At 42.9% G+C, this 19,317-nt stretch overlaps 1 protein-coding gene across 2 annotated transcripts; it reads left to right on the top strand.

The window, feature by feature from the left end:
* The first annotated feature begins 3,334 nt into the window (after positions 1 to 3,334).
* RHCE (Rh blood group CcEe antigens) lies at positions 3,335 to 19,148 on the top strand. Of its 2 annotated transcripts, none has more exons than XM_067533739.1 (10): positions 3,335 to 3,517; positions 6,610 to 6,796; positions 8,353 to 8,503; positions 9,392 to 9,539; positions 14,317 to 14,483; positions 14,828 to 14,965; positions 15,193 to 15,323; positions 16,475 to 16,554; positions 18,321 to 18,394; positions 18,927 to 19,148. In XM_067533739.1, exons 1-10 carry the CDS (start codon positions 3,376 to 3,378, stop codon positions 18,951 to 18,953), a joined length of 1,245 nt encoding a protein of 414 aa, XP_067389840.1. In that variant the 5' UTR covers positions 3,335 to 3,375; the 3' UTR covers positions 18,954 to 19,148. The 2 variants fall into 2 exon arrangements, with proteins under 2 accessions (XP_067389840.1, XP_067389842.1); XM_067533741.1 differs by lacking the exon at positions 3,335 to 3,517 and adding an exon at positions 6,077 to 6,247.
* The last annotated feature ends 169 nt before the right edge of the window (positions 19,149 to 19,317 follow it).

The raw sequence follows: 19,317 nt of genomic DNA, 5'->3' as shown, positions 1-19,317 counted from the left end.
TGTAGCAATAAGATGCACAGGGTCTGATCTTGCAAGATTCTGAGTGCGCTCAGCTCCTGTGGAAGTCTTGGTTTCACTAAAATTGGCTAGGCAGACGTATGGTTACCCTCTTCTCCATTGCAATCGGACCCCACAATGCATGTGTTGGACCTGATTATGCTGTCTCTTTCTCTAACTACTTCTCAATGAATTGGGTGAGTTATTAGTTGAACTATAAGATCTTTGTGGCAGGGACCATGGTTTTGTTCTGGGTTTGTACAGTGCCTAGCACAATAGGGTCCTAGTCAAGTCATCCTAATTATGTGGCTGAGGTGCGTTGTCTGTTTAACTTTGCTTGTAAAATCCTTGCGGCACGGTCCATCTCGTTCACCTCATTGTACAGCACTGAGCACGTTGATAGTACTCAGTACATAATACCGTTACACCTTTTGACCTGAGCAGTTAGCCACTATTAGGGGTCTTGCAGGTTGTTTCTGTTGGGGAGAAGAAACTGATTACAGACTTCGGTGTATCTTTGATGCAATCCTGATTATTTGCAAAGAATGGACACTAAGTCTTGTTTCCCTGAACACAGAAGGAATCAAGCAGGAGACCGTTTCTTTGTTCACAGTTCCAAGCCCCTTTTCCCAGCCAGCATTTAACCTCAAAGCTCTCTCTCAGCTTTATCTCAGGGTCATGCTACAAGTGTTTCTCTGGTGTTTCCCTGCTGCCTTCTGTGTGGGCTTCTGTAGTGTTTCAGCTACCTCTGTCAGTGCCACCTTGATCTCTGATCCACTCATCCCTATCTCTCCAGCAAACAATATCCAACCCCCAGTGAAAAACTGCTCAGATAGTTCACATTCCTCACTGGCTCTGCTTGTCATCTGTACCGTGGGGAGTGTCTCCTATTGTTTCAACTACTTATTCCATATGGGAGCTCAATTAGTTGATTGTTGCCCACCAACTTCAGTGTGATTTCACCCAACCCCAGCAAAACCGTATGAATGGGGGTTGGCTCAGGGGTTGCAACCAAACTCTACCTTGGATAATTATCATGTTACGTCTCCTTAAATTCCCCTGTAGCACCACTGACTACTAGTATTGTTCTTTGCTTCCCACCCGAACTCTTGTGCAACATTGCCCTGCTCTGTTCAACAGTTGCCATGTTTCTGCTTAGAGGTGGTTGCATTTTAGTGGTGGGAGAATTGATTTGCATATGTGTGCCACTAGATTGTTAAGCAGTTTGCAAACCAATGGTGGGATCATTTAGGATGGGCGATAGTCAGTGGACTCACACCTTTGGGCATTGTTATTTCATGGCACATTATTACTGTTAGCTCTTGGACTAGCTGTGCAGAATAAGGTGCAGGTTCCTGAAAGATGGGAAGAGCATGTTCCGATTACAGACTCGTCGATTTGTCCATCTTCAACACCCAAATAGTTTTTAATCAAGCAAGGGACAATTCTTCTTTGTGAAAAGGAAGGTATTTCAAGTCAATCAAGAGCTTACAGAAATTTCAATTTCTAAAATAGGCAATAATGACCCTCATTTCTAAAGCATTCCTCTTTCCAATATTAACAGCCGCTTGCTGGGCTGGGGGAGGCAGAGAGCAAGTCCCTGGTTGGAGCCAGATCACAAAGCATAAACGTTTATTTTACTATTAGGCAGCTGGTAGCGAAATGGCCTTTTCTCAGCCAGCTGGTAAGCAGATCAGTCAGGAGTGGTGTTTCAGGGGCTGAACAGACCTCCACAGCTGGAGCCTGGAATTCTGCTTCTCTGAGCCAAACTGTAGTGGGCAGAGAGAGAGCAGCAATATTGTGTTGCTTTTGAAATGCCCTAGATTGCATAAAGTGCTGTCTACTAGTCCTGGTGTTCTCCACCTGGGGGCCAACCTTATCTTGAGATCTTGCTAAAAGGGAAGGGGATCCCAGCTAGACGGGAGTGCGGAGGCTCTGAGGTGGTCCCACTATGGAAAAGCAATTGCAATATAAAAATATTACTTGGGTTGTAAGCTCTTTGGGGCAGGGGCCCTCTGTTTGTTCTGTATATGTACAATGCCTAGCACAATGGGGTCCTGGTCCATGACTGGGTGGTCATAGGCACAATGGGAATATAATAATAATAATAACAAAAGGCTGAGAGCCACTGTATTAGCCCATCTTTTCCACAGGATAGGACTTTATAGCCACTGTAAATGGAGGGTGCATTTCATCTTTCCCCTAATAGATTTTTAATGGCATATTTTTTGTAAGGTTTCATTTAAACCTGTGTGTGTGTGAATTTAGCAGTCGAGCCCTGAAGTCCTTCATGTATCCCCAGAGAGGGCACTTCCTGAACAACATCAGGGCAAACTTCTCCCATGCTGCCCTGCCAATGTGCCTTTAATGACCACTCTCTGCCTCTAGGAATGAAAAGGGAGCTAGAAATCCAGGAGCTCTTTGCTGAGACTACCTGCAAGGCATTGAGCACCCTCCAGTCATCTTTAAGCCACTCCGCAACTAGAGATGGATCCAGACTGACTCTGAATTTCCAAAAGATCCATTGCATTTGGATCTGGGGTTTGGATCTAGATCTGAGGTCAGAGTCTCAGCTGCACCCGAGGAGCCACAGACCACAGCTGTGGGAGGGTGCAGAAAGCAGCCCTTTATACTCCCCTGGTGCGAGGGGTAGTTCTGTGCTGGCCCAGTCCCTGGTATAGTATAGCGAGGCACATGGCTGATCTAAATGATGCTAGCTGCCAAAGGCTTCCAGCAGCTGAGGATCACCAGGGCTTAGAGATGCCCCGACATGTCCCCATTTCTGCAGGCACTCTCCGTACACTGGAGGCCAGGAGAGGGGGTGGCATAAGAGGTGCTATGGTAGTGTTATGCCACCAGAGATTCCCATACAGTGGCTAGATCCACCAGCTTTTAGGGAGGCTGTGTGCTGGGATATTGGCACAAAGCAACCCTAAAAGACCCAAAAATCAGGCCCCTGGGTCAGAATACGACCTTCCTCAAGTGACTTCCTGGCTCCATTGAAATCAATGGCAAAACTCCCATTTTCCGGTTCATGTCGTCTTTAATTATAACCCAACTAACGGATAAGGCCCATCAGCCTCCAGCGTAACTGCGTGAAGAGGGCTCTGACACACTAGAATTTTACCATTTTAATATACAGACTCTTGCAGGTCACAGATCTACTTGTCTCAACTGAGGTTTGACGCAGCAGGCTGGATTCCTGAGCAGTCTTAGATAAGGAGTTATTCCTTGCTAACGCCTCTTGGGCTTTCTTATCACATTGAAGCTTTTATTCCCCACCCCCCCACCTGCTTTTGGTTTGAGGTTGGTGAAACGTTTTTATAGAAGAAAAATATTAATGTGTGTATGTATTTTTAACGATAGAGCGAATGCACCATGGGTTCTGAATATCCTCTCAGCCTCCGATATGGTCTGCCTGGGCTCATATTCTTTTTGGAAACTGCCTTTATCCTCATATTTTCGTTTTGCTTTTCAAATGAAAGTCGAAGTGCATCAGAAGACCGTGAAATCTATCCTGGTAAGTTTGCGAGCCTGTGGTTAAAGGTAGGGTTCTGTGTGTGCTTTTATTTTGTTGCATATGAGCTCGTTTTGTACAGTGCTGTACATATGACAGCTGTAAATGCAAATACAATGTTAGTACTAACCTTTAAATATTCTGTTGCCTTGAACCTTCTGTAGTCGTTTACACCAGGCCAAAGTAGGTGTAAAATGCTACTAAATTGTGTTCTTTTGCTCCTGCACCAATCTGTATCCACCTGTTGCCTTTTGTCTTATATGTAGATTGTTAGCTCTTTGGGGGCAAAGACCATCTTGTTCTGTGTTAGTACAGCACCTAGCACAATGGGTGCAGGTCCAAGACTGGGGCTCTTGGAACCATGATAATACAAAATAATAGTAATAAAAAGTCAGAATGGATGAAACCCTGGTGTAAATGAATGCAGAAGGTGCAGGGCAACAAAGAATCAGGTTTAAGGACTGAGATACTGTGACAGCTAGTAGGAATGGATAAAGCTAGGGGTGAGGCTGAGCAGTGAAGTTCAGAACCTGGATCCAACCTTCCCCAAGGATCTTGGGCTGTTCTGAGTCTTGGTTTTCTGCCCCTTCCTAGGTGAAATTATTAAATAATGGGCTCTCTGTTAGGCCTTATTTGTTATCAAATATGTACTGTAGCTGGCAAAAGTAACTGTTTTTCTTGTTTAATAATATGCTGGTGATTGTCTTATGGTACCAACCTGTGTTTCTATGTTGTAAGCATTTAATCATTTAGTGTTGTACACAATCCTGTATCTGCAAAGTGTTTTCTATATTTATTGACAATACCAATTAGCAATTATGATAAAACATATATAGCATGTAACCTGTCTAAAGTGCTGTACAAATATTAACCAATTAATCCTCATGATGTCCTTGTAAGGTAGGTAGGTTAGTCATATTACTCCCATTTTACAGATGGGGGGAACCTGAAGAACAGAGAAGGGATGTTACTTGCCCATAGTCATGCACTGAATTGAGTTAATATAATATTTTGCATACGAATTACTCAAAAGCCACAAAATTGCATCTCTGTACATTTGCTTTAATCCTTGCTTTTAGGGAGGCTGTGTGCTGGGATATTGGTACAAAGCAACCCTAAGCAACCCAAAAATTAGGCCCCTGGGTCAGAACCCTGCACATCCACATGAGAATGTACCTGTTAGCATATATGCTGGGGCTACCATGCTTAGGGGCGCAGAGATTGATACACACTATGTCCTCTTCCATTTCTCCAGTGGTTCCATCCTCGGTGTTCATTCTCTTCTCCAACCATCTCTACATTTTTCCATGCTACCTCCTAGACATGGCACATCCACTTCACCAAACTACTACCTTCTGCTCATTCACAGTCTTTTCTTATGACTCACTTCTTCCTGGTATTCACAATAAGTGAGTCAATAATAATAATAACTATTAGTTAAAAACCCAAACATGTTAAATTCACCGCCCAGGTGAGATGCATGTGCCATGTGATCTTACTGCTGTTAGCTGTGACACTCTGAGTACCTTTCCCAGGCCTGAAGAAGACCTCTGTGTAATTTGAAAGCTCGTCTCTTTCATCAACAGAAGTTGGTGCAATAAGATATTACCTCACCCCCCTTGTCTCTCAATATCCTGGGACCAACACGGCTACAACACTGCTGCAACCCTAGTCCTTTTTCCCCTCCCTGCTGTTTCCTTATCACACTGTGTCCCATCTAAAACGACATCTTAAGTTCCTCAGAGTAGAGACCAGGTCTGTCTGGTTATTCTATGAAGTGCCTAGAATGCTTTTGGATGCTGTAAAAATAATGGCACAGAAAGAGCAATTTAAGGCCTGATGCAGCAAACATTTGTGTCTGAGTAACTCAGTGCATTGGGAGTAGTCCCACTGGCTCCTACTCATGTGAGTAAGTGTCTGCAGAATCAAGGCTTCAGAGCTTTGTGTGAGGATCTTTCACCGGTATATTACAAGTTCTACAGCATAACGCTTGGCTCCTTTTAGTAGTCACTTTGAATTTGTATATCATAAAGCAGGTTTGAGATGTTTCAGGCAAGATTTTGGGGCGGGGGTGGGACTGGGTGGGTGTGGTTGGTGTGTGTATGTGTAAGGTGGGGTTTAAAATCAACAGGGAGCAGAGACACTGCCTGTGCCCTGATAAGGGGACTCTGTTCCAAGGAAGCATTTCTAAGCAGACAGAGCTGCAGCAGAGAGCAGTTCTGCTTAACTGAATGAGCAGTCCTCCTGTGCTGGTGAAAATGGGGCTAATGGTCCATTTTGAAAAGGTGGATGTCTGTGTTTTCAAAATGAAGCAAGACAAAACTATTTACAGATCTTGGCCCAGTTGTTTTTGTGCCAATCCTGTTGATTTAGCATGGTGTAACTGAGACCAGAATGGGGTCCTTTGTTTTTGCAGCCTGACTGCAAGAGATCATTTTAAAGCAATTACCAGTGGTCTCATAAACATATCAGCGCCTCTTTCTTTCATTGTGCTTATAAACATCTTCACATTTTTGTAACACTGAGCAATTATTTAGTTTGCAATCTAAATAGACAAGCCAGAGAGAGGGGAAACAGAGGCACAGAGTGGGGAAGTGGAAGCCTAACGTCACACAGCAGGTCAGTGACAGAGTCAGGACTGGAACCCAGAACTCCCGATTCCCAGTCCAGTGCCTCATCATCCAGACTGTACCACCTCCCAGCCTCCATTCCCAGCTCTTCTTCTGACCTTGGGTAAGACACTGAACCTTCTTATGCCTCAAGTCCTCATCTGGAAAATGAGGATGATAAGATCTCCCTCACAGAGGGGAGAAGGGAGCAGTATGGATTAATATAAAATAGTGCTCTTGAAAAGCACTGTTTTATTTTACATCTCCCCTCCTGTCCTAGCTTTATGGTCTCTCCTTCCCTACTTCAGTCCAGCATAGTCTCGCATCACCCTCCCTTTTCACCATAATGCATATCAGATGTTAAGGATAACTCTTTGAGACCGTTATGAATTGTCAGCAGGTTTATTAATCGCAGCTGAGATGTTAACCTGGGCTCTGGTCTGCACTGATAACTCGACTTATTTCTTGGTGTCCTCTGCCATGCAGCATTTCAAGATGTCAACGTCATGGTGATTTTTGGATTTGGCTTCCTCCTGGCCTTCTTGAAAAGATACGGATTTAGCAGCATTGGATTCAACCTGCTAATTGCTTTACTTGGAGTCCAGTGGGCTGTGCTTGTGGAAGGATTTTTGTTTAGTTTCTCAGAAGGAGAAGTGAAAATCAGTCTGCACAGGTAATTCACACATCCTAGAATGGTTCGTTTACTCAGAATGGAGCATCTCTGATGCTGTGGTTAAGGATAGTTTTTGCTGTTTTTTGGTATATTTACCCAGCAGCACAATCAGTTTTTTGTTTTGAAATGACTTTTTTTCATTTAAAAATTCAAGTTAATTAGACTGAAAAAGGTTAAAAGAAAAAAAGGTTGCAATCGAAACAAAAATATTTCAAAACTATCAGAATGAAATGTTTTGATTAATTTTTGTCCCAATTTGAGAGAAGACAAGTTTTTGAACTCTTGAAAATATTTGCAGAATGGGAAAACAGTTTCCCACCCATCTCTACTGTTGGTGCAGATCTAGCCTTGGTCTGTAGCGACTGAAGTTGTTTTCATGTGATGGTCATTTTGCGGTCCCCATGTGAAATGAGATTGGTGGTCTCAAAGAAGAGTCCACATTCACGTAAATCATCCCCACATTGGCAGACCCAGCAGAGATCAAGGCCAGGGAGTCTGAACTCTCTTTTCACCCCTAGAGGTGACCTCCACTGGTCAGGGTTAAGACACATTAGCAGGGTGGTGTCAGAGAAGCTTTTGCTGCTGCTGTCTGGGTTGATAGACGGACGAGTCTGGTCTCCAGAGCTGTCAGGCCAGAACCTTTCATAAGCATTATCTTTCCTTAAGTAAAAATCATCTCCTGCCCCAGCTGTGTATGCTGCACACACGAGAAAACTGACCGCAACTATGGAGCAATATCCTCTTAGGTTGTTTTCCCATCAGAAGGGAGACAAAACCTTTCCCTTTGTAGGGACAATTTTAGGATTTTTCAGCATGTTCTTTCTCGTGGCAAGAGGCAGGAGAAGTAGCTAATTGAAGTTCCAGAATATCATAAAAGTCAAGACCAGCCCAGAACTTGTCTATAAATTAGTGTGTCAGAGTCATCAACGTTCTGTGCCCTGGCTTCCTTGGCTAAAACTGCAAGGAGGGCACAGTGGTGGACAGCCTTTTGAAAAGGGGTGAAAGGGAAGGAAATCGTGTGTGTGAGGACAGTGAGAACCTCAGAATGTCTTATGCAGCGAGAATGGTGTGATCCAGTGATCAGGGCACAGGATTGGGAGCCAGGAATTCCAGAGCTCCAATCCTAGCTCTGACATTACCTCCCTCTGTGGCTTTCAGCAAGTCCCTAACGCCACATTTTCCAGAAGTGACTTCTGATTTAGGGCATCTCAGTTCTTGAGTGCTCAGCTTGAGGCACCAGGGGGTTGGTGTTTAGTGGTGCTGAGCACCTGCCACTTCTGGTGATTTCAGTAAGAGTTGTGTGCTTAGTACTTTTGAAAATTGGGTGCAAAGTATCTCATGCTGGGCACCCAAAATCGGAGGCCACTTTTGCAAATGTTGCCCTTAAAACCTCTCCTTGTCATGGTTTGCCCAGCTGTAAAATGGGAATCTACCTCACATGCGTGAGAATTCCGCAATGAATGTCTGGAACAGTGCTGACTATTAATGACTTTTTTTGGTTCAATTAGTTTCACAATGAAGTTTTTCCTTCTTTCTTTTCTTGTTTTTTTTTAAAGCATATTAAAGGCCGTTATAAGTGTAACCGCTGTATTAATCTCAGCTGGAGCTCTTCTGGGCAAGGCTAACCCGATTCAGTTGATTTGGATGGCAATGGTGGAAGTGGCAGCTTTCAGTACAAGCAGATGGATCAATGTAAAATTCCTGAAGGTAGAGTAACCACATTTCCGTATGCGTGGGAAAAGGCTTTGGAAGGTTTAAACAAACCTTTGTTTTCCTTTGGAAACATTCCCCTTTGCTGGTCTGACACTGACGCTATACTGACAGTCATTGCATGCGTGCAGCTGCCACCGAAATGAACAGGAATTTTGCATGGGGAAGGGCATGTGGCTGGAGATTCCACTTCTGTCTCACTCTGTTTACACCTTCTCTCTGGCTTGCTGCACCTCACCTCTTCTCCTCTCTATTCTAGCCAATGCTACCGCTTCCTTTCTTGCTGCTCTGATCATATCCACCCCCTTCCTCCAGTCACTTCAGTTGCCTCTTCCCTTTTGCATTAAGTTACAGCTCCTTGTCCTCACCTCAAGGCTCTGCCCAACTTACATGTCCCCCTCTTACTCTCTTTGTAGGTTCCTGCCTAGCCCTTCCTTTGTTTCCTTAACCCATCAAATAAATAGTAGTAATAATAATAATAAATTGTCCACTTTGCTTCCTCATTCACGCTGCCCACCATGCTTTTTACCTTTTAGCCTTTTACACCCCATCCACCAAGCCCGTCTTCCTTCAAACCAACTTCTTCTGGGAAGCGTTTCTCCAGCCTGAAGGTATCTACACCTCTCCTTGCACTAGAACTGTTACCAGCATCTTTTATTTGTTTGTATTAGACTGTAGATTCCTTGGGGCGGGGACCATGTCTTTCTGTGAGCTGCAAAAACTACTAGGTGCACTGATGCATGAGCCAGAATGCTCATGAATGTTATACTTGAGATGGTGCCTATAGAGGACCCTATAATTAACTGTGCTAGAAGTCTCTGCACACAGCAAGGGAACCCCATGGCACCTTGATACCCAGGAATGGAATATCTTTGTTGCTTGCAGGTTGAGGAACACACGAGCTTGATGCACGTTCACATATTTGGAACCTACTTTGGCTTGGCAGCCTCCTGGTGGCTCTACCATTCTTCACGGAATGAAAGGGTTGAAAAGGAAAAGTCTAACCCGATATCTGCTTTGTTTTCAATGCTGGGTAAGGCATTTCCTTGAACTTCTCAGACGATGGTGGGCAGTGGGTTGAATGACTTTGGGGATTGGGAATGGGGCATAGAACCTTTCACTGCAAATTTGAAGGTCTGAATACAGTCCAGTGACCAAAAGTTGTTGTCCTCAGATGGCAATGAGTTGGTGGGTCTCAACCCTGTTCATAATCTGATGGCTCCATCATGTAAACCAACCCTGCAATAGGTCCCTTCTTGGTAGTCTCAGCAGGAAGACCAAGGCAGCTAAACTGTTCTCTCACTGCTAGAGGTGGCCCTTTTGCACTGATTTAACCATATTGGCAGGAACAGTGTCATTATTATTTGTATTGCAGTAGGGCCCAGAGGCCCCAAGCAGGATAAAAGCCCGCATTGTGCTAGGTGCTGTATAAACATATACAAAGACACAGTTCCTGCCCAAAGAACTAACAATCAAAAGAGAACAAGCAGGTAAAGGGTGGGGGGAAAACATACCCTGACTGTTTTGCATGTGTGTTGTAAGTGGGCTGTGGCATGGGAGGTCCATGGGTTTTTTCTTCCTTTTTTTAAAGAAATGATATTCGTTTCCATATTATTTTGACTTATATTACAAAACTGGTGCAGCCGTGATCTGGGCTGTGCTCTTGTCCACACAGAGAACGTAAATTTCCAGGTCTGTCAATTTGGCACCTTATGCCAGCAATACATTAATTTAATAGTAAAAAAGAAACAATATTGAAACAGCGGCATTGATTTCTGTTGCTAAAATCAAGTGAATACTTATCTAAACTATTCCTGTGGCATGTGAGTGCCTGAATCCTTTATAGGGAGCTATGTCCTGCCTGAATGGAGTGAACGATTTATTAGGTCTTTTCCATCTGTCTCCTCGGATCCCAGTAGAGGGCATTGTTAGATTGCTCAGTCTCCTTGCTCTGCTTTTGGTTGTATTTGCCAAGATCTACTGTCAGTGGGAGGGGCTGATTCTGGGTGTTTGCTGGAACCTCACCAGGGCTCATTGGCACATGTCTAATGAAACCTGGCAGCCTTCATCCAATGTAAAAAAGGAAAAATTAAATGCTCATCTTGCCGAGTCCCTAGAGCTCTTGCTCTGCTGTATAATTCAAAGCAATTGGTATTTTAATCTAACTCATCAAGACGCTGTTAAATCTTCATTATAATTTTAGTGCCAGCTCGCTACCCCCAAGTGCTCGCTATCCAAAGTAATTACGTCTTCATGAATAATTCCTGAAAGCAACCCTGAGGTAGTGCAGACACTCACAAATGAATGACCAAGCAAGCAATTTCATAATGTGTCCAAAGGGGGGATAAAGGCTACCAGTGCCTGGGTCCCCCTGGAAATTCAGGGCCGGATTATGAACACTTGCAACTCCTAAGAATAGCCTCATTGCAATCACTGGGATTAGTCTTGCAAGTAATTGCGTGGCCAATGGGAATAAGAGAGATTCACAATCTGGATTCTTCTTTCCAGCCCCCACTCCTGCCAGACACCATGAATTGCCATACTGGGAAACACCAGGCTGACCACTTGTCCTGTGTCTTGGCTATTGACAGTGACCAGTGCTTGATCCTTCTGAGAAAGATGTAAAACCTCCTATTGTGCAATGTTGCACCATGCTGGAAAAGGATGTTTGTTTCTTCCTGAGCCTCAGCTGGTGGCTAATTTATACCCTGAAGCATGAAGATCATCTTTATCCTTGATAGTATTTCTGCAGATGTGATTCTTATTTATATATGGATGAAATTCAACCCTGCACAAGACCTGTACGCCACTTGAGTTTCACTCAAGCATTCAAAATGGAGCTTAAGTGGGAAATAAGCCTTCTAGGTTGTGTGCAGCACATGGGTGAATTTCAAACACGTCATTTGCTTCTGTAATAATATGGCACTTTATGTATTCAAAGCACTGTAGAAATATTAACTAATCTCCTGCAGTTGTGAGTTCCATAGGTAAATTATAGGAGTATCGCCACCTAGGGGAGCATGGGGGGAATGGAGGGGAAAACCTTGAGGGTGTAATATCCCTCTAAACAATTAAATTATTTACTGTTGCCTGGAGAACAGAAAAGTGGGAAAGGGTACAAATGGGAAGAGAGACCAAGGGAATGAGAGAGGGAGGAGAAGGGATAAATAGTTGGTACGGGAGAACTTGGGACCCTTTGGACCCAGAATATCCAATAGCAACATTGAGCAAGACTCCAGGTATTTCATCGTGCAAATGGACATAAGGGTGATATTGTTGCCTAGTCTCTGCTGACTTCTCTTCAGAGATAACCTTGCCAGTCTTTTGCATGCAGACTGCAGCAAATTATAAGTGCCCCAGCACCTGTTGTCTCTGAGAAATAGAGTACTGGGATGTGAGATAAGATAATGCATCCACTTGACTCAAAATGTTAGTTGCCAGTGGGTGATTGACAGCATCCCAAATGTGCTTTTTAGGAGGATGCTCAAAGCACAGACTGTAACAAACTGCAACCATCATCTGCCTTGTTGCTTGTGCAAGGGGAGGGTTCCAGGGGTCAAGATTAAGGGCAAAATGTCATCCTGCAACTGACAGCCCTGCTAAAGAAAATGAAAGAAATGTGTCCTGACTATAAAGAGATTAGATCAGGCGGTCTCAGTAGAGATGAACTTAGTGATAAGTGCAGCTTATGTCAGATTCCCAAGGGATATGCCGATGGAAGATATAATGGAAATTACACTGTGTTTATGGAAAAGAAGCGGCTTGGAACATGATCTGGTTAGATAATATCATTTTGTTGGGAAGCCTGTTGGTTTTTCAGAGCATAACAAGGTCACTGCCCCTGAAATCCTGTCTGTGCAACATGGGATCATCCTGTCAGTCTTTCCACAGGCTGGAGGGCCTAACGTCATCAGCAAAAGCATTGACGGACTTTAAAGAGCCTCAACAGTTGAGACTCGAGCTCATGCACAGGTGACTGCTGTCAGTGTTGCTAGGAGCAGTGACTAACCAGCATGTTTTTATGGTGACATTTTGCACCCTGGAAACCTGTGATTTTAGTTATTGATTTTAATGAGAGCACTTGAAGTTTTGCTATGAAGTGACTAGCACAGGGAATTAACTATGTAATTCTAGCACACAGTAGAACATTAACTATTGAGTCTGCCTTGGAGTCCCCTGCAATAGAGGTGGGGGAAGAGAAGATAAACCATTGATTATCTTTAATACAGCCTATATCCCTACAGCTAAATGGTCCAGTGTGGATACAAAGCTCCTGGGAGCTGTGCACTGAAATGGTCAATATATTAACTAGTGTGATTGCACCTGCTGCCCTCTACTGGATGAATTCAGATCTGCACATGTATGACCGTCAGAAAGAGGTTATGTTGTCCTCTAGTGACTGGCCCACAGAGGGTAAAAGCCCTATATGCTGGTGATTGGGGCCTCTGTTATTTATTCCTGAGGGAATTCAGCCCCAAAATTTAAAAATTCTGCACACCATATTTTAAAATTCTGAATATTTTGTCAAAGTAACACAATATAATCACACTCCTGCTGACAGCCCCCGTGCCAGGCGAGGGTGGGAATGTTGGGGAGAATTCACAACTTCTGCGGGGAAGAATCAGATTTTGTGGGGAACATTCATTCTGCACAAATTCTGAATTACACAGTGGCGCAGAATTCCAGCAGGAGTAGTTACTGGAGCAGAAGGACCAACATCTAGCCTCACTATTTACTGGAAAGTCTATGTGGCCATGGAATTGTTACAGCATATGGGCCCAGCAGTCTAACAGGAATGCTAATGGCTCTACGAAATCCACTTACCAGAGTGGTGGATGTTTAAAAAAAAAAAAAAAGCCTCGTCTTTTATATAAAACAAGACAGAGACCCTGTTTATCCACCAAGCAGATAAAGCAGCAGTGCAAGTTTGACCCAAGAAGAACCACCATTGGAGGCAGAGGGGAGTTCAAGTAGTCCTCAGCATCTCTGCTGAACCTATCAGGAAGGGATCCAGCTAGTATCAGTTGTGCTGGTGTTCTGATACCCCTCCGTGAAAGACATTCTGAATGTATCCATGTTCTGAGCTTCTTTATTTTGGTCAGTGCATGTGAGGTGTGTAACCAGCGTGCTCTACAACAGTAAGAGGACTTGGAGATTTTGGCCAAGAACAACAGAGCAAATTCCTGTTTCAGTGAGGGCCTGGACTCTTTCAGGCCTTGTGTTCAGAGATGCTGAATGCTCCCTGCTCTCATGGACTTCACTGTAGTTGTGGTTACGAAGTACTTCAGAAGCCAGGCCCCTAATGCCCATGCAAAGCAGACAGGGTGTTGGTTTTAAAGTTCTCATCTGAAAGGACCACGCATAGTAAATTGCATGCTGCACAAATATATTTCCTAGGGATGAAAGGCAGAGTCGTTCCCATTGAGATTTGAATCTGGGTTTCCAGGGAGCACAAATATTACAAAGCTGATGCTTAAGGATCTGACCATGAAAGATAATGAGTATCTCCTGCATTGAGAGACCTCAGCTCTTCTCAGGAGGCTTTTGACTCTTTGAAGGATCAGGCCCAACTAAGTGACCCTTCTGGCTATGGGTTTATACCATGGCTACCCTGTAGGACAGCTGGGGAGGCTCCAAACGTAGTGAGCGTTAGAGGCTGTCAGAATGATGGAAATCCATCAGTTGGTTCACAATGTGGGCATTGCAGTGGATGCACTATATGTGAGTTAGAACCTGCCAGCAGAAACCGCATAGGATGGGCCCACTGGGTTTGTGAACATTCTAATGATGACTGCTTCTCTGTCTACAAGGCATTCTCTTTCTGTGGATGTTCTGGCCAAGCTTCAACTCTGTGCTAATCACGGATGTGATGCAAAAGCAGAATGCAATCTACAACACTTACTACGCCGTCGCTGCTAGTGGTGTGGCTGCTTTTGCACTGTCAGCCTGGAGCAGCAGGAACGGAAAATTCAGGATGGTAAGAGGAGAACAAAGGTTGCTTTGCTGAGACATGTTTTTGTCAGTCTCTTCAGCAATACACTGAAAGTAAAACAACTAAGTTAAAACAACACTAGCTCTCAATGTGATGTTGATCTCTAGTCCCCAAGCAAAGAGCACTGAAGATGTTAAATGCCTACAGTGCTGTAAGGGTGAAATTCACCCCTATGCAGAGGGCCAGTTATACTCCAGTTAGATCCCACTTAAGCCCTCAAAATAGGGCTTAAGTGGCGCATAGGTGTTGCGTGGTACCAGGGTGAATTTCACCCAGTGGGTGCAATATCACTGTGTGCATGAATTGACTTTTATTATGTTAATCCACAGATCCATATCCACCGTGCAACACTAGCAGGCGGGGTTGCTCTTGGTTTCTCAGCTCCCATTATTCCATGTCCTTGGATTGCCATGATTTTGGGTCTCCTTGCCAGCATGGTCGCAGTGCTGGGATCTCTCTGTTTACAGGTAATATCCAAAACCCAACATCCTGTTATACATATTTGCGTTAGATTGTACACACTAAGAAATAGCACATGTAGAGAGTTTTCAGCCAGGACTCCTGGGTTCTGTTGCCTAGAGTATGGCACTGGGAGTGAGGAGACCTGCACTCTATTTCAGGATGTGTGGCTGAAGAACTTTCCTGCTCAGTAAATACATTCATCTCTGTATTTATTAAACATTTCCCTCCCCAGACATATTTGAATCCGGTGCTCAAGATTCACGATACCTGTGGCGTCCATTACACCTTTGGCTTGCCTGGATTGCTTGGAGCAATAGTCAATGTCATTCTCTTCATAATATTCAAGTGGGCCAGTTTATCAAGGTAGGTTGATCCTTTTTAGTATCATGTTCAGCTCATCATTAACGTATTGTGCTAGAACTGAGTTTTAGAACACACGTACAGCATGCAAATAGCTCTGCATGCCCAATTTAGATTAACCCCCTTGATACCAATCTAGGACCAGATCCAAAGCCCATTAAAGTCAATGGAAGGCCTCTCATTGACTTCAGTGGGCTTTGGATCAGGCCATCAAAATGAATTTTTAGTGCTGGATTGCTAAATGGGAGATGTAGAATGCATTGGGGGAGCAGCCATGTGAGATGGAGGAAATGAGAGCAGAGATGTAGGTGGAATTGAGACAGAACTGGGATCTGAAAGGGAGCCCTGAGCACCTTTAAATTGCTAAAGACAGGAAGCCATCGAAGCGGTATGAGGGGATGTGGCTCCTTCCAAATGGCGACTTGATTTTCACTGCAAGTGTCAGGGAATCTTACATATTAAAACTAGCAGTAAAAGACAAAATATTTTTTTAGCAGTAATATATATCTGTGGGTGCTCAGCACCTCTCAGGATCAGGATGTCACTGCATTGTAGTAGACCCACATCAGAAGAGAGGGTGACAACTCGGGAGCAAAACTAGACAGGACAGAGCCCTGGAGAATGTACTTGGTGGATCATTCTGCACTAACAGGAGAAATGAGGGAAGGACTAAATGTCCCAATAGCTCTTTTAGATCTGATCCGCAATTGATCTATTCAGAAAGACCTTGATTCCTTCATGGAATCCACTGACTTCATTAGGGCTCTGTGTAGGTAGATCAAGTTGCAGGACTGGGGCTCTATATGAATCAAATTCTGCCCTTTAATGTACACACTCAACTGCCATTGAAGTTGCTGGGCTTTGCAAGCATGTATCTAAGGGTAAAGTGTGGCCTTAGGATTCTGTATTAGTCTTTGGTCCAGTAGGATGTGTTGAAACTTTCAAATGCAGCTGTACAATAATGTAATGACTAAAAATAAATCTGAATGATGTGGTTCTTCAGTTAGTGAAAAGTTGTGATGATACAGATATTCAAACAGATACACGCATAACCTTAATGTGTAACTCAGAATCTGTAAGTGGCAAAAATCCTAGAAATAATTTTCACTGCAGTACCTTGCTTGGTGTGAAAGTTTTTTGTTTTTCATTTTCAGCCTGGGTTATCTAGCCTTGACTGAAGTTGCCTCTTTCTCGTTGACCACTGCTATAGGTTTGGGAACAGGTTTCATTACAGGTCAGTATGGGAAAGCTCTCTGCAATAGCTTCTTTCTGATCTTTTCAAGAGCAAGTGCTATGCGATTGTATTACATCAGCTGTCACATCAGTGGTCCCTGGTTTATTGCATCTCTTGGCACCTAGATACTGTGGTGACTGGTGCACTAAAAATATACATGTAGGTAGATGACTTGCTACTGTAGGAAAAGCTGTAGGAAATAGTGACGAGGCTTCTTTCAGTGCAGCATTGGAGAAAGGGGTACGTTCATCATGGCCACAGCATCGTTCCCCAGGTTATTTTTAACTGATGCTTCAACAGCAACCTCCAGGTTTCAGATAGGAGGAAATCTTCATATGTGGAATATTGCCTTATTGACAGAAAAAAGATGTTGAGACTGTTTTCCACTCACTGGGGAAGATCCTCAGCTGCTGTAAATCAGCATAGCTTCCCCGAAGGCAATAGCAGACTTTACACCAGTTGAGGATCTGGTCATCTGTATCATTTCTCTCTCTTGTGGAATTATAGCAGTTGTAATATTTTCTACAGCTATTTGCTCCTGTTTCAGTTCAGTGAAAGAAACTGCATATTAGACTCTGTGAAATACTGTTCTCTAAAATGAATGTTTCAGCCTATAATTAATCTGTAACTCCTGTGTTCACTCAAATGTAATTAAGAGGTTGGGTAATTAAGGAGACTTGTAAGTATCTACTTCACCTGAGGGAAAGACATGGAAAAAAATAAACAGCAAAAATAAACAAACATTTGGTGTTGATCCAATCATTTAATGAGCTGGGTGTTTACATCTGAACTCTCAAATTAACAGTGCATATAAGCCTGTTTGCTTAATGTGTGTGGATAGTTTTTCATATGAAAAGTTAATTATTTAGTTTATCCTGAAAATCTGGCAGGCTGTTCACCTGTCTTTAATACATAAGTGTTAATTTTTAATAATTAAGGCCCCACTCCTACAGGCAGATCCTTCTGCCCCTATTGAGGCCTCCTGAAATTCAAAGGGGCTCTGCATGAGTGTAGGGTTGGCTCAGATGAATCAGTTTGAAAGATTGGGGCCTAAAATATTTTTACATGCTCTGCTTTCAATCTCATACTTTTGCTGTTTGAACATGATTGAAGACTGGGGAAGTGATTCAGCTAATCCTACAGAGAGAAAATAATAGCTGGCTTTTCTGTAAATATTGTTTACTCCCCAAATTGTGTCAAGCTTAAAGCATCTGCTGCCTAAGCCACAATGAATTTAGGATCAAATATATTGCTTGTGGGAAACATTGTCTCACCTCCTTGTGCTAAAGAGCGAAAAATAATCTGGAGTACCTTTTACGATAATTTGTATTGGATTAGGAAATCTTTCTAGAGTGTTTGGAACTATGTATCAAATTATTCTGAAGTAGATACGTCATGTATAGAAGTGCATGTGAACCCCATCTTCAGATCCAGACCTGAGTATCTCCAAAGCTTGTGGGCTGGTTTCTAGCCCAAGGTTTTGGTTAGGTCCATAGCAGGAAGGTTGGATGACAATCCAGATAATTCTATTTTGCCAATATACTTGAGTCTAGTGATTAGCACCATAAAGGGGTTCAGAAGCTTTTAAAAATAAGACAAGTGGTGATGTTTTTATCTGACATAATTCCCCTCTGCAGAAATGAAAGATTTCTACACTGGAAAGATTAATGGGGGGGCCTGGCTTTGATTCTGATTTCATACTTACCTCTTTATTATATTGATATGTGGCTAATAAACACACTATCTACAATCATTTTTAAACACAGGTTTCATTTTAACCTTCAAACTCTGGAAGACACTGCCTGCATCAAAATACTTTGATGACCAAGCTTATTGGAAGGTAAGCTTCACTTTAAAACTAATTTGGTGTGTATGTATAGCCCATGCCCCCATGAAGCCCTGATCTTGGTATGGTGCTAAAATAATACAAAGAATAACCATATATTATGATAGTTCTTGAATGTCCTGATCTAAATGGATTAACCCTTTTGAGACAGGACATTATAAATATATTCTGAGTTTGGATAGAATTTCAGAGCTCCTAAGGAAATTGGGTGTCCAAATAGCCTAGGTGGCTTTGAAAATTGTAATCTTTCCTTATGGGCAGAATTCCCACAGGGTTCAATGAGAGCAGGGTCAGGTCCTATATGCATTTAGGCATTAAATAAGGAAAACACTTAAGCATATGCTTAACTTGATCCTTATTCAGAGCACCTAAACATATGACTAACTTTAAGCATGTGCTTAAGTACTGTCCTGACTCTGAATCCTAAAGAAGAGTTGGTTAGAATATGGTTACACATTTGTTTATGAAGCTTTTGAATTTTTTTTTAGTAATATGTTATGTTACAGAAATATTTTTCCATTCACAGTTTCCCCATTTGGCTTATGGATTTTGAACAGAGGGCCCCAAATTAGAGAAGATTAGACCAAGATGAGGAAGCCACTTCCTATTCTCTGCTACAGGCAACTAATTGGAAGGGAAGGAAATAAAAAGTTAACTATCACTCCTGAATTTCAAAATGAAGAAACTATTGCCTTAGGCTGCTTTCAATTCTTATTAAATGATACAGTATATAAAGTCACAGATAAAATAGTTCATTCAGTTTTCCTGCTTTGATAAAAGTCTCGCCTTCAACATTTTCTTTGTTACACACAACAGATATTTGTATCCATCCAGCTTTGATAAGCTTATCCTTTAAAATGCTTTCAGATTTTAATGAAGATATTTGTAATTCTTATTTTGAAAGTCAAAAAATAAAC

This window comes from Emydura macquarii, unplaced genomic scaffold, assembly GCF_026122565.2.
Source record: "Emydura macquarii macquarii isolate MOO-44397 ecotype Brisbane River unplaced genomic scaffold, CSIRO-AGI_Emac_v2 contig_3348, whole genome shotgun sequence".
Lineage (NCBI taxonomy): Eukaryota > Metazoa > Chordata > Testudines > Chelidae > Emydura > Emydura macquarii.
Note: the sequence above shows the minus strand (reverse complement) of the source record. Positions and strands in the feature narration are given on the sequence as shown.